General features: G+C 32.1%; 1 protein-coding gene, 1 long non-coding RNA gene and 2 other non-coding genes across 4 annotated transcripts; all 4 read right to left on the bottom strand.

The window, feature by feature from the left end:
* Positions 1–273: 273 nt before the first annotated feature.
* On the bottom strand, positions 274–376 carry LOC144999417 (U6 spliceosomal RNA). The gene has a single exon (XR_013660887.1). It is a non-coding gene; the product is annotated as a U6 spliceosomal RNA (small nuclear RNA).
* A 3,134-nt stretch (positions 377–3,510) lies between these two features.
* On the bottom strand, positions 3,511–5,517 carry LOC145048369 (uncharacterized). The gene is made up of 2 exons (XR_013682813.1): positions 5,140–5,517; positions 3,511–3,820 (listed from the first exon to the last, which is right to left on the bottom strand). It is a non-coding gene; the product is annotated as an uncharacterized LOC145048369 (long non-coding RNA).
* On the bottom strand, positions 5,323–5,425 carry LOC144999416 (U6 spliceosomal RNA). Its single transcript, XR_013660886.1, has one exon. It is a non-coding gene; the product is annotated as a U6 spliceosomal RNA (small nuclear RNA).
* A 2,101-nt stretch (positions 5,518–7,618) lies between the features above and the next one.
* Positions 7,619–13,361, bottom strand: LOC145048368 (B3 domain-containing transcription repressor VAL1-like). Its single transcript, XM_078996832.1, has 13 exons — positions 13,092–13,361; positions 12,723–12,890; positions 11,991–12,072; positions 11,798–11,908; positions 11,042–11,613; positions 10,404–10,506; positions 10,128–10,302; positions 9,889–10,025; positions 9,562–9,759; positions 9,112–9,161; positions 8,697–8,810; positions 8,549–8,616; positions 7,619–8,422 (listed from the first exon to the last, which is right to left on the bottom strand). The coding sequence occupies exons 2-13, from the start codon at positions 12,854–12,856 to the stop codon at positions 7,839–7,841; spliced, it is 2,328 nt and encodes a 775-aa protein (XP_078852958.1). The 5' UTR covers positions 12,857–12,890; positions 13,092–13,361; the 3' UTR covers positions 7,619–7,838.
* Between the last annotated feature and the right edge of the window lie 754 nt (positions 13,362–14,115).

Raw genomic sequence — 14,115 nt, 5'->3', positions numbered from 1 at the left:
TATTCAACTAGTTATCATAGTCATTGCTTAAAATCATCACGATTATTCATAAATCATCCTAAACATTAAAACTGCAGGCTGGCTGACAACATTCATTAATGTAGCTTATAAAACGTTTGCAAAATAACCAATAACACAGAGACAAACAGATTAAGCTTTCGAAGACAGATGTTTTGAGAAATACCTCATAAAAATCCGCAATACGTCTTTCAATCTGGAGAAGTGTGCGATGAGGAAATTAGGGTTTCGGCGAAGACGAAGAAGGGGGTGAAAAAAAATTTGGACCATTTCTCGATTTGTGCGTGTCATCCTTGCGCAGGGGCCATGCTAATCTTCTCTGTATCGTTCCAATTTTATCGGATGTCCCCGAAGGGACGATAATAGCTGCAGAGCTCCGCGATATAAACGGCTCTCATGTCTTCACCTGGTCGATATGGGACTAGCGACTTTAAAGCTAACTAAGTTGACTGTTCATGGTTTTGCATTTTCACCAATCGAATAAAATTTATCCTTTATATCACTATCTACCAAAACATCTTTTCTTAAATATATAAAATATCATTAACTTAATAAAAAAAACTTAACGTTTAATCAATTTTATTATGGAATTCTATCTTATATCTTTGTTAAGTTTATTTTTGTTTTATATAATCTGCTAGATTCATGTTATTAAAATATTAAACCCATATTTTACAAAAGATATAATTATATATATTTTAATAAGTTCAGTCTATTAAAAATAATAGCATATATTTGTTATTTTATTATTAGTAACTATTGATAACTAATACGAATAAAATCAGTTAACTGATTTTGTTAAATATTAAAAACACATATATGACATGATATATATATACATAAACAACAAGTGTCGAAGTGATCTGTATAAATAATTAAAACATTCAATTTCAAGATATCTTTATTAGTATGATGAGAATAAAGTCCACAAAATATAGCCTCACTAAAAAAATTCAATTCCCATAGACATAACTTATGAATGTTTGATATTAAATTTGAAAAGTGATTATTCATCGTCATAATTTATTTTTAATTTTTGACCTAAACCATTTTTAAAGGATTAATGTTTAACTTGCTGGACGTAGGAACCAAAGCATTAACATTTAAAGATGAGATGACATTGGTATTGAATTACATGTGTTTTATGTTTACTAACATAAATAAATATGGTAAATGATCGTTGTTTTGGAGTTTATATTTTCACCAATCAGATCAATAAATCGTAAATCATCAAACTATTTGTTTTAATCAAATTAAATATGTACAAATTTCATGCTTGAAATAATTTATTTAGTTTTCAAATTATGAAAATATATATATATATATATATATATATATATATATATATATATATATATATATATATATATATATATATATATATATATATATATATATATATATATATATATATATATAAAAGATATTTACAAAAATGATCATTAGGAACAAAATCATGATCCAAAATGACCAAAAATTTCAAGTTTGAGAAAACGACAACAAATTTCGAAACATCCTGTGTTAGACTTTTTCTTTTGACGCCTTATTTATCCACAAGATTTCTTAATCCAACCACACAAAAAAAAATATATAGACCAATATACCCTCAATTTAATTTTTACGTATTTAATTAAGAGACAAAAAGCCTAGGGGTGTCGAACGGGTAAAATTTTCGGGTTTCTGGTAGAATGGATCGGGTAGAACGGGTATTTCCTTAAGAAAATAATACCTGATACCCGACCTATATTGTAATTCAGGTTTTCGGGTTTCAGGTTTGAGGTCGGGCGGGTAATTATCGGGTATACCCGAAATTTTCTTAAATGACACTTATTGATAATTTATTTTCTTTATTTTTTTATTTTTACATGTTGGTTGGTTTAATAAAGAATCGGATAGGAAAATATTCTATACAATTAACAAATACATATATAATAACAATACAAATCATTATAATATGTTATGTACTTTTTTAATTTCATTCCGTGCGATAGTGAGAAACTGAGAATTGTGATCACGGTTCAAGACTTCAGCTTCAGCATCGTATTCCCTTTGCAAGTTTGCGTCGACCGTTGAGTTGTCTTGCATAAGAAGGAAACGAAGGGTTTTGTTTTATTTGAAGTGTGCGTACGTGACTGCATTGTATATTTGGCATTATTTAAAAAACAAATTCAGGTATTCGGGTATACCCGAAAATAAATATCCATACCTAAAACCCGACCTATATTATTATCGGCTTAACCTATTACCCGAATGTTCATATCCGTTACCCGTTCTACCCGACCATTCTACCCGAATTCGGAACGGGTCGGGTGGGTAGAACGGGTTTCAGGTTTTTTCAACAAGCCTAAAAAACCTATGTTTGGAAGCTCTAAAAAACACACGAGGGCGTTGTTTCTTCAAGTAGCGTTCCTTCCCTCGACAACGTTACTTAAACCAACGCTTTTTCATCCAGCGTTGCTTCTTAACCGACTTCATCTTCAGCCCACTCTCAAATGATAACTCTAAAATTGATGTTTGATTTAATTCTGTTAAAATACATGTCATTACTATTGATTTTGATTTTGTTGTGCCACAGAAGGAAATATGCACCATGGCTATTGATTTTGATTTTGTTGTGCCACAAAAGGAATTACGATTGTATCTTTAGTTGACTTCAATTGTTATTTTTCATCCAGAGTAATTAAACCATTCTTAACTTTATGTTCATGTATACTTTACATAACTTCATGAAAGTGCATGACACATTAATAATTTATATTCACTTTGATTAAACTAACAACAACTATTAATTAGACTAACAACAACCAGAGAGCCACGTCTTTGCTATCAGAGCATCTCAGGATTTTTTTAAAAGCTTATTATTTTTTTTTTCTGTTGACCATTTAACCTCATTGGAACATATAGTTTATTGGATTTTTTTGTTGATTATTTAATATATATTGAGTGATCAATATGTTTTCTTTATTTGTATATTTAACCCCCATCATTTAATCATATTTTATTTTACCTTTTAATTAGATTTTAGTTTTAAATATTTCTTATTTTTTAGTTTTAAATGGTAACATATAATAGTTTCAAAAATGCTTTGTAAACATATTTATTTCCAAATTAGATTTTAGTTTTAAATATTTCTTATTTTTTAGTTTTAAATGGTAACATATAATAGTTTCAAAAATGCTTTGTAAACATATTTATTTCCAAACATTCGAGAGGTATTTTAATTAGAGGTTAAAATGAATAAAATGAAAGGTGACAATAATTATAAACCATAGTATATGTTAACTATTAGAGATGCTCTTACATATTTATTTTGTGATTTAGGTGATTAACAAAGGGTGAGCGATCTTTAGTGACAGGGAATTCGTAGCTAAGTAAATTATTCTTTAAAATAAAACTTTTATAATTACAAAAAATCTAGATTTTCCAATAAGTAAAATAGAAAATTTTGATCAACAAACAAACAATGCATTTCATATAAATAAAAAGTCCAAGTACAAAATAAAAGTTTTGGATCATTGGTGCTAGTCCAAATCTTTTTGGATCAAAGTGACAATTTTTGACAAACCACAGGGACCATTTGTGCAGTTTAGTCATTTAAAAAAAAAAAAAAAAGTAGAGGTTCAAGAAAATCCTTTTTGCAATGTATTTCATATAAATAAAACTTATAAAGATAAAAAAAAAATGGCATAGGCCTAAGAATTTGTTTTAAGATGTCAACCACAAAACTTGTGTAGTAGTCGAAACAAGATTACATCATTTTAATCTTGTCTTCGGCCTCTTCCGAACCCCAGGATCATCTATCCTACGATAACCAAATGCAAGGAAATAAATACACACAATTTAAACATGAATTTGAGTTACAAGCCAAATTCCTTTAGACTTTCGTTAGGTTATTAGTAGATAACATAAGGTACATTTTTTTACTTTGCAAATAAAAGTACAAAAAACCTAATGTTATCTACTAATAACCTAATGAAAGTAAATATATGTTCAGTATAACCCTAGAGTAAAACCATGGTTTTGAGAAAATACCTCATAAAAATCCGCCAATGGCAGGCAATACTTTATTAATTTGGAAAAATGTTTTAAAAATGGGAGAACATATTTAACCAAAATACAAGAAAATGCTTGCCATGAATATTTGTCAACTTGGCTAAAATGAGATTTTCTATAAGAATTCTAAACATGAATATTTGTTGAATTTTGTTTCATTACAGAAGCAAAAATATATGAAGTTTCAATTTATATTTGTGGGTAAGTAAATAGTGTACACATGTGAAAAAGGGGAAACAAAAATACGAAGTTTAAAGGCCAACAAAACATGTAGATTAAAATGGAAACCATCTTTACATCAACACCATCAACAAAACTTTGCTAATTTACTCAAACACGTTAGATTTTAATTAAACAATAAAATGGAAGATAGTGATTGATAAGAAATTGAGTACATGCATGATTGAACAACATCTAAACCCCTAATTATTCCTGTCATTATTTTGTTAACAACCAATATGAATGAACCCACAAATATAGACAAAAGGTTGGAGGAAAATGGAGTAAAACCCCATCACTACAGAAAACATAAACCTATCAAATTCAAATGAAGGTATAATAGAACAAGCATTAACAAACTAGGTTGAGGGTTAAGAGATCGATTACTTTTGCACTGATCAATCCATTAACAAACCCCCAAGATCAAGATTCAAGAACCAAACCATATAACTTCAAGGCCAATATATATGTAGTTACAGTAAAACAAGAAGAATATCGAAGCAACAACAAACACTAGACATGAAGTATAATGAAAAATGCTAAATTCTTTCAAGCTATGTCTATCGAACACCGATTTGAGATTCCTATCGCTAATAAATCGACCATATTTATGAAACAGCTTAAACTTAACAAAGATCATAACTTGCAGTTTACTTGATAAAACAAGTTCAAATACGAATACCCCGATTTGAGTTAACAATATGCAGAAAAATGAATTGGGAAACTGAATTACTGAACTGTCAATGTGATTGAGAAACTAAGAAACTAAAGTTCAAGACAGTTGGTAGTAAGCGAGCATACACAGGTTCAACATAGTTTCCGAAGAGTCGACTCGAATTTAATGCGTACCTCATCAAATCCGTAAATGGCCGCTTCCCTGGTGTTTTCGTGAATACGATGTTGTAGTTCAACAAAAAGAATAAGGTAATCAGACAAAAAAAAAAGGTCCAAACCGCAAACTCCGTTTGAAATCACTGTCAGATTAGACTGGAAATTAGGGTTTTGGCAAAGACGATTTCGGGCAAAGAAAAAAAAAATTTGGACCATTTCTCGATTTGTGCGTGTCATCCTTGCGCAGGGGCCATGCTAATCTTCTCTGTATCGTTCCAATTTTATCGGATGTCCCCGAAGGGACGATAATGCTTGCAGAGCTCCGCCATATGAACGGCTTTAATGTTCTTCTTCTGGTCGATATGGGACGATGCTAGTTCAAAGCTAACTATAGATTATTACTATTCCTGCTTTTGGATTTTCACCGATCAAATAAAGTGTTATTTATATATTTACAAAATTATATAATTACAAAATGAATAGCTTTTCTTAAATATATAAATATATCTTTAATTTTCTTTTTTAAATAACTTAAATTTTATTATTGAATTCTAAGCTATTTCTTTATTTTATTTTTGTTTTATATAATTTGTTAAATTTATGTTATTGAAATATTAAACCATATTGTACTGACACATGGGTATTAAAAAAATAGCATATATTTGTTAATTTATTATTAATATTCATTGATAATTAACACTAATAAAAAATTCAATTAATTGTATATTGTTAAATATCAAGAAGATATATATGACATGATATATACATAAACAACTGTTGAAGCGATATATCCATTTGTTGATATATAATTAGAGCATTAAACTACAAGAAATCTTTAATATTATGATGAGAATAAAATCCACAAAAATATAACCAACTTAAAAACTCAAATACGATAGACATAAATCAGGGATGTTAAAGATTAAGTTTGAAAATTGTTTATTGATTGTCATATATAATCTTTTTATTGGCTTTGTCATAAACACATCTTAGAGGATTAATGTTTAACTCGCTAGATGTAGGAATCAATGCGTTAAACATGAGATAGCATTGGTTTTGGTAATTAAAGGGGTTTCACCTATGGATACACCAAAAGTGGTGTCGCTCTAGCATGAGCAAATGTTTACTTTGCTTTGGTAGGTGTCCATGAAATTGGGACTAAAGCATGACCATAAAAGTGCTCCCTTGTTCTTGAACATGGATTGACTAGTCATGTATGTTATTTCTTCGAATCTAACTTATAGAATCATGGCTTAAATGTTTTAAGCTACCATTGATTTTGTTAGGCTTCTTGAGTAGTATGCACTAGTTGATGTTCAAAGCGAAGGCTACCTTAATCTAAGCATAATTAATCGTATGTTGGTGATAAGAGGGGGATATAGTATTTATCACATAATTTGAAGTGCGGTTGTTATCTTGTTTTATCAATGAGTTGCACATATGTATGTAAAGAAAGCTTTTGTGGGTTTTATTTGTTCAAGTCTCATTCAAAATAGTTGAAAAGTAATTTTGTTCTCGAGTTTTTTTAAAGAAGAAAAAGGGAGGAAATGCGAGAAAATGAGTGTTCTTGAGTTGTTTTTTTTTAAGAGGGGAAGGGAATGAAATGAGAGGAAGTATGTATTCTTGATTTTTTTTTTAAGGAGGGGAAGTGAATGAAAGGAAAGGAAAGAAAAGGAAGGATGTTATCAAGTTTGATTTAAGAAAAGAAATAAAGAGATTGGGAAGGGTACAAAAAAAATTATTTTTTAAGATTTCTTTCATTTTATTTTTGGGATGATTGCTAGGGAAAAGGAGAGAAAAATAAATAAATAAATAAATAATGAAAGGAAAGGTTAGTATAATAGTATTCCTTCATTCCCTTCCTTTCTAAAAAAACTAGAGAAGAGGGTCTAAGGGTCTTGGCAATTGCTATGTAGTTGTGGGATTATACTATTAATCAAAGACTAGCATTTAAAATTCTTTACATTTTTTGTTCTAGAATTTAACGGACAACTGATTTTCTATTAAAATTCGGTTGACAATTTTCCAGTTAGTTTTTTCTATTAAATTTCGGTTGACAATTTTCCAGTTAGTTTTGGAGGGGAAACCGGATTGTGGTTTTTTTGGTTAACTATGAACCATTGCAACTTTTGGAACTTATGCTATAAATACATGACTAATGCCTTCATTTTCGTTTATTATTGTTCCATCTTCTTCACAAATGAATGCATTTTGTCACGTTTATTAGAGAAGAGTGTAGGATCATTGCCTACATCTTCTAGATTCAAGGAAGTCCTTGGAGGGTTTTAGAACCTATCAACGAAATAATGGAAGCTAATTATCCTTAAGAACCTAACAACGATGTAGTGTAAGCTAATTATCCTTTAGGATAGTGTTTTTCACACGTCCTTGATTGTGTTTAGTTATTTCCAACTAATTGCATAAAAGAGATAAACTAAATTTGCTTTTCTGTTTCCGTTTAAAAATAACCAGTAAAAAAATAAATTACAAGGCAACGAGCAATCAACTTAAAGAGAATATATATATATATACTTATATGTATTTAAAGTGTTACGTCACTCATCTTAACACATATAGAAGCAAGAAGAAAAGGGAAAAGCCAACTGATTCTTGTTTCATAAAAGCTCTAGATGATGTCCTACTACTGTAGGGTAAAATGGTAAAATAAACAAATATTTAGGAAAACCGATTTCAACAACTAAACCCCAGAACCAGAATCAACTACCTTCAATAACCTTGTTGGTTGTTATAATAGGCTCCTCTTTCATGTCGGTTGTACCTTGGGGTACAAGTTTTGCAAGCATGTCATGCCACTCTGGAGGGATCTCAGAAGCACTGGTAGTAAACGCTAGCATCATCTCTTCTTCCTTTGGGTCACAATTCAGATCCAATTCTTGACCTTTATTGCTACTCTCACTAATCACCTCGGTTCCAATTCCAATTCCAACCCCTTCGCCTGATTCCATTCCGATGTTAACCGGAACAGCTGATTTCCGGGACTGATCGGATTCCTGTTCCAATAGACGTTTCCGTTTACGTAGCATTAGGGTTTTGAAACGCCGCCTCACTGTGGAACAGACATTGCAAATGCAGTTTGGTTTGTGGTTTCCTTTTCCACTTGGGGGTTGAATGCATACGATGCAACTGCAACCGGGTCGATGTCGCGGGTGTCTTGTGGTGGCACACGCTTCATTAGGGTTTGCTCCTAATACTGCAATTGTGGCTAACGCATCCAATCCGGTGGGCTCTACTTTCGGTTCTTGGGTCCCACAATTTTCTGCAACTTTTCGCTTCTTAGATTCTGTAAAAGAATAAGTAAAAATCAAAAGTTTCAAAGATTAGGATATAGTGTTTGTTATTAACATAGTACAATTTGTTTTGTCATGTCATGAAAATGTACAGTGTAAAAGAGTAGTAGGATTTGTACCCTTGCCAAATTTCAAGATTCGGTTCAAATCTCCTACTCCTCTCTCCTCAGGGGATGAACAGGAACACCTGGAACACATATTATCCATTGTTGGAATACATAGATGATACTTAAAAAATTAAATTGGGCAAATAAGATAGATAGATACCTGTTTGGATCAGAAACATTATCAGAGCATGTCCATTTGGAAGGAATAAGAACATCTGAAGGTAACTTTCTCCATTTGGAGCAACTATCACACTGAACCCATTGTTCTTGTAGCCTAGCGAACAATTATGATTAATCAATTCCAAAAAGAAATATATAGTATATACTTAAAAAGATGGGTAACATGTAAAAATACAAAAATTGGTAAGGAATCTACTCAGCTGCATAAACTGATGAAAAAGTGTAACTTTGTTGCATAACCAAAGTGATTTAGCCATAGAAAATATATGAACAAACTAATACACCATCTTCAAGAAAAAACTGTTAAATTTTGACTTTGGGAGTCAAATGCTAACCATATTTTATACCATACTTAATATTTTTCAACTGCTCTAAATAATAAAAGAATATGTTACCGGGATGCATTTGTTGTGAATATGGTCTTCTTGCCAAAAACTGGTGGTTCCTGAATGAAGAAAAATCTAAAAAGGTTAAAAGAAAGAAATAGCAACATACTTTCAATGATTTGTTTATTACAGCATTGTACTTTTATTCCTTCCTATTACAACATTAAACTTTAAAAAAAATGCACCCAATTATACCAACATCATCCAAATACAAAGCAATTTTCACTCCTATAATTGGATAGATTTTTCAAAGCATAATGTCCTAACAAGAAAAAAAATGAAATGCAATGCTATAACTGACTAGATTTTTATAATTCAAACCACACTTCCGTAATAAGAGAAAAAATAATAAAAACAAATGAAAATAGGATGCTATAATACACATTTAATAAATGAAAGTACATTGCTATTTTTTGCATTTACCCCGATCTAAAATACGACTTTATGTGAAATACTTACATTGTATTCTTCCAATTCACAATTTTCTATCATTGTAATTGTTGGCTTAATAGAAGGAGGTGGCCTGAGGAATTCCTGCATTTCTTCCCATGTAAACTTGAGCTCCATTGCATCTTCACAATGCATGTGTAGCCTCTTGCTTTTTGACCCTATATTTCGTGCCTTCTTTTTCTCATGAATCACTTCCTGCTCGATATTCTTTTTCCAAAAAAAGGTAAATTTCAATAAGCAAAAGTGAAGTAAAACGAACAGAAAGATCCTGTTCAAATGAAAGTATGATGCTACAAGAGACCAAAAATGAAAAAAAGGACTAGTGTAAGCACTTACTGTTGATAAGTTCTCATTCCCTGTAGATATAAGAGCTCCATCATTAACAGTATTAGGAATTATTAATTCAGCACAAACTGGTGCCTTTCGAAATCCTATTATGAGTTTATCATCTGGTTCTAACCGACTAAATATCACTGCAAAAAATTAAATTAAATTATTGAGAATAATGAATATCTGTGATTGCATAAAGATAATAATAAGTTAACTATAGAATACAGATAACTGAAAAAGGATACCAGTGTCGCCAGCTTGCAATTGCATGTTTTGTATGCAGGGGGTTACGCCCTCTAGAACATACATTCGACTGTTGTTATTGGGCCAAAATCTGAATTGAAATGTCCACTCTTTCCCTTTTATATCCCGGATCTTTATCGGTAAACCTTCCGATTGATCTATAGCTGGAAAATAAGCCTGCAACAACATTTCATTATCAGTAACTTTGAGCTTATAATACAATAAGATAATAGAAATTTAAGGAAAAATTAAAACAAGAATCAAGAATGTAAACCCACTTCAGCACATGCTTTTGGTAGAACCAAACGACCAATTCGACCAGCATCACTTGCACTCAGAACCTTCTCGAATAATGGAGTAACAGTGCAGTTCGAATTCAAGCTAACACAATCTCATTAAGGCAACCAAAAATAATAATAATAAAACTTTTTTTTTACATATGTCCACACAAGAATCTTCAGAGACCTCGTTTCGTTTGTTACACTGTGATTGATGCCAATGGGACAAGAATTGCAATCTTTTTGTCCTCCCACCCGAAAAGGTTGAACGAGGCGAGACATAGACTCGCTCCCGATCTCTCGTTTGTCAAAAGACGAAAACGCCCTCCTCTTCCTCATCATCGAAAAAAAACCCTAGAAAACTTGTCTAGTCCTGTTCCATCCCATCCATTTATGTGTATCAAACGCACCGCGTTTGTTATACATGCCATGATGGAACCAGACTGGACAAGATTTCTAGGGTTTTTTTTTTTTTTTTGATGATGAGGACGAGGAGGACATTTTCGTCTTTTGACAAACGAGAGATCGGGAGCAAGTCTATGTCTTGCCTCATTCAACCTTTTTGGGTGGGAGGACAAAAAGATTGCAATTCTTATCCCATTAACATCAATGCATGTGTGAATATTAAGAAAGGATACTCTCCAGATATTTGCAAAAGTTCTTGGTCAGTGATCTTTGGCCAGTACCTAGGAAGCAACTGACCGCGTCCCCGTCCTTCAGCCGGTGGTCTAGCAACTAGATTATCCGCACCCACCGCCACTTTGTTTGGCTGTGACTTTACACTAACCCCTGATTTTGATGGTTTTGGACGAGGTTTTTGCTCTTGTTTCACCAAACCAACTTTTTCTTGTACTGCAGCCCCATTATAAGTAGGGAGTATGGAACTAATGGAAGAACTCAAAGCAAACCCTGAAGATTGTTCATATGTTGATTTCAACCCTAAGTTTGGTTTGTTGTTATCAGGTAATTGGGTTGGAAAGATTGAAGGCAAAGTTAATGGTTTCAGAAAGCTTGAGCCGACATCTTTACTAAAAGAGGGTGTCTTTTCATCTTGTCTGAATTGAAGACCAATGGTTGAACTGGAAGATGTGTGTTGATGCTTCTCTAACCCTTCCCTTGTTAACTGTGTGAGCTTTCCTTTATCATAGATGGAGGGTTGCCAGGTGGCAGAAAACCGAGCAAAGCCATTTGGAATCTCGTTAACAATCGACTGAAAGATTTGAGACATCAAGTACAATACTTTAGATTTCCACAAATTGGGTTCATTTGGGTTAAATCGTATCTTCAAGGGGTCAAACAGGTAAAATTATAAACCTAAAGGTGTTTCATATTGTTGCAAACTGACAGAAGATGTTATTGTGTTTGATATTTTAAGTTGTTGAAGAAAAGATTACCTGCTTTATGGGTTGGATTGCCTTGGCTCTTAAGCATTTTATACACAATATCCCTCCCGAATCAAGGCATTCATGAAGATATTTTGAAACAACGCATCCACAATGAACAGGCTACAATGAAAGAATTGGTGAGTAGAACAGATAATCAGTATGTAGGCTTATAGATTTCAAGAATTGTGGAATCTGAAATTACCTTCTCACAAGAATTGCATTCTCTCCAACCTGGCTCATTAAGGTGGAAGCGTTCACAGTAGCGTACATTATCATATACAGTTCTGTACTCCACATAAGAAAAATATAATCCACAAAAAATTGATGTAAATAAAACCAGATGTATAAATGAATAGACAGATACCATAGGGACAACTTCTTGATAAAAGATCAGACCATGTTATGAATCTCATGTTAGTATGTTACTATATACCTTAAACTAAACAAAATCATTTTTTTTATTATATATAGGAATTATGATTGTATAAAGATAAAGATCAACAAGAACATACCCTTGATCCAAGGTATTTGTCATAGGGCGTCTATACAAGCAAGAAAAGATAAGAGAATGTCCACCTTCAGATATGAATCATGAAGGTAAATACAATTATGAAAACTATATCGGGGTGATTTTCGGCGAAAATTATTGCAAAAGTGAGTGATTTTGGACATTTTTTAAAAATGTGAATGCAGAAACAACAATCTTTTTGGCATCTTTTGTTAGAAATGGATTTTGTATCATTTTGCAAGAAAGATGATTTGTTTGCAACGTAGAACAAGTTCAATGCTTTAAAAAGTGAGCTCAGTTTTTTATTAGGGATTTTTAACATCTGAATTCCTTCATGACTGTGAATTATGTCAACACCTGTACATAACGCTGATCGTATAAATTTGGGGAAAGGTGAAGGGTAAAATTGGGATGAAAAGTGCATACCCGCAGGCGTAGCAGAGAGTAGCAAAACCGCCGGCTTTCATGGGCCAACCTCTCTTCCATTGAGAAGTCGTCGTTGCCCCGCACAATCCGTTCATGCAGATCCTCGCCGGCGACGACATTTGACCCTCAAACATCTCTAATCCAGATCTCCAGATCTTCTTCTAATATCTATCCATACAAAAACCCCAATTTAAAACCCTAATAAAAGTCATCAATCGGGAAAAAAATCCCAATTCCCTTAACAACAAATATATCACAAAAAACACTGAAAACCATCGAAGTTCCAAAACCGGAGCTGATCGACTAAATAAAAATGCACCCTTTCATACACGCACACACATAATAGTAACAGATTCTGAAAAACCCTACTGTGAATTTGACGGTTGCTTGATGGACTATAGAGAGAAACAATTTGAGTTGGTAGAGGCATGCACAAAATGCATGCACGACAGTTTGATGAAAGAAGGCTTGGGATGAACTTGATCAGGCGAAAAGATTTCTACAGTAATTTAAAATTAGGGGTTTGTTGTAATTGAATGTTCGTAGCGATTCATGAAGTATTCAAATTCATGGCATGTTATTATTATAAGAGCAAGCGAGGATTTCGTGGATTTTTATGAAACTTTTCTTTTCCATCTTTCGTATTAATTTCATTTGACCTAAAAGAGTTGAAATTGGGTTTTTCACATGCATTGTGACATGTTTATCTTCTTTCTCTTACCCAAAAAAAATAATAAATAAATAAAATAAAATAAACAATCCAAATATATTAAAATCCATCTCGGCTTATAAACAATATTTATTTAAGCCGGTTTTTATTTTTTGGTTGTTGTCTTTGGTGTTTGGTAGATTTCGTTCATGTGACGGCAGATGTGTTTCTCTGCTCTTTGTCGGAGCGAGATTCATCATCTCTTATTTTTTACGGTAGATTTATCATCTCCTACTTTTTATCTTATGTATTAAAACTACAAAAATTCAAGTTATTTTTAACATCTAAATTTCTTCATGACTGTGAGAATACATAGAAAACCTTCATAGTTTCTTGATTTGATAAATATTTAAAATTTTATAATACATAATTGATTTTGTTTTTTGTTGCTTGAGATTTATGGCATGAAAATGAAATTGGTTTCCCTCCTGGCCTTTGTTTACTTAGAATGGTGTCCTTGGAGCTGGTATTAAAGGCGGTTTATCACTTTCTTGTAATTTTCGATCGATTACGGTATCGACGATCATTATCTTCTGCTAAGTAAGTGATTTGAACCTATTTTCAGTTGTATTTGTGTATACATCATTATACATCTTCAATTTCTAATTATGTACAACCCTTGGAAAAACGAGATGTATGTTATCAATTAGAATAATTTTAACTTGAAATTTTATATAGGTTTTC

Source organism: Lactuca saligna, chromosome 5, assembly GCF_052625555.1.
Source record: "Lactuca saligna cultivar CGN05327 chromosome 5, ASM5262555v1, whole genome shotgun sequence".
In the NCBI taxonomy this organism is placed as follows: Eukaryota; Viridiplantae; Streptophyta; class Magnoliopsida; order Asterales; family Asteraceae; genus Lactuca; species Lactuca saligna.
This window is presented reverse-complemented; position numbering and strand designations above follow the sequence as displayed.

Coding starts and splice junctions, on each gene's coding strand:
- LOC145048368 (XM_078996832.1), bottom strand. CDS start 12,856: ATGTTTGAGGGTCAAATGTCGTCGCCGGCGAGGATCTGCATGAACGGA. Junction 10,026..10,127: donor ATTGCAAGCTGGCGACACTG/GTATCCTTTTTC, acceptor AATTTTTTGCAG/TGATATTTAGTCGGTTAGAA. Junction 9,760..9,888: donor GGAATGAGAACTTATCAACA/GTAAGTGCTTAC, acceptor TTTTGGAAAAAG/AATATCGAGCAGGAAGTGAT.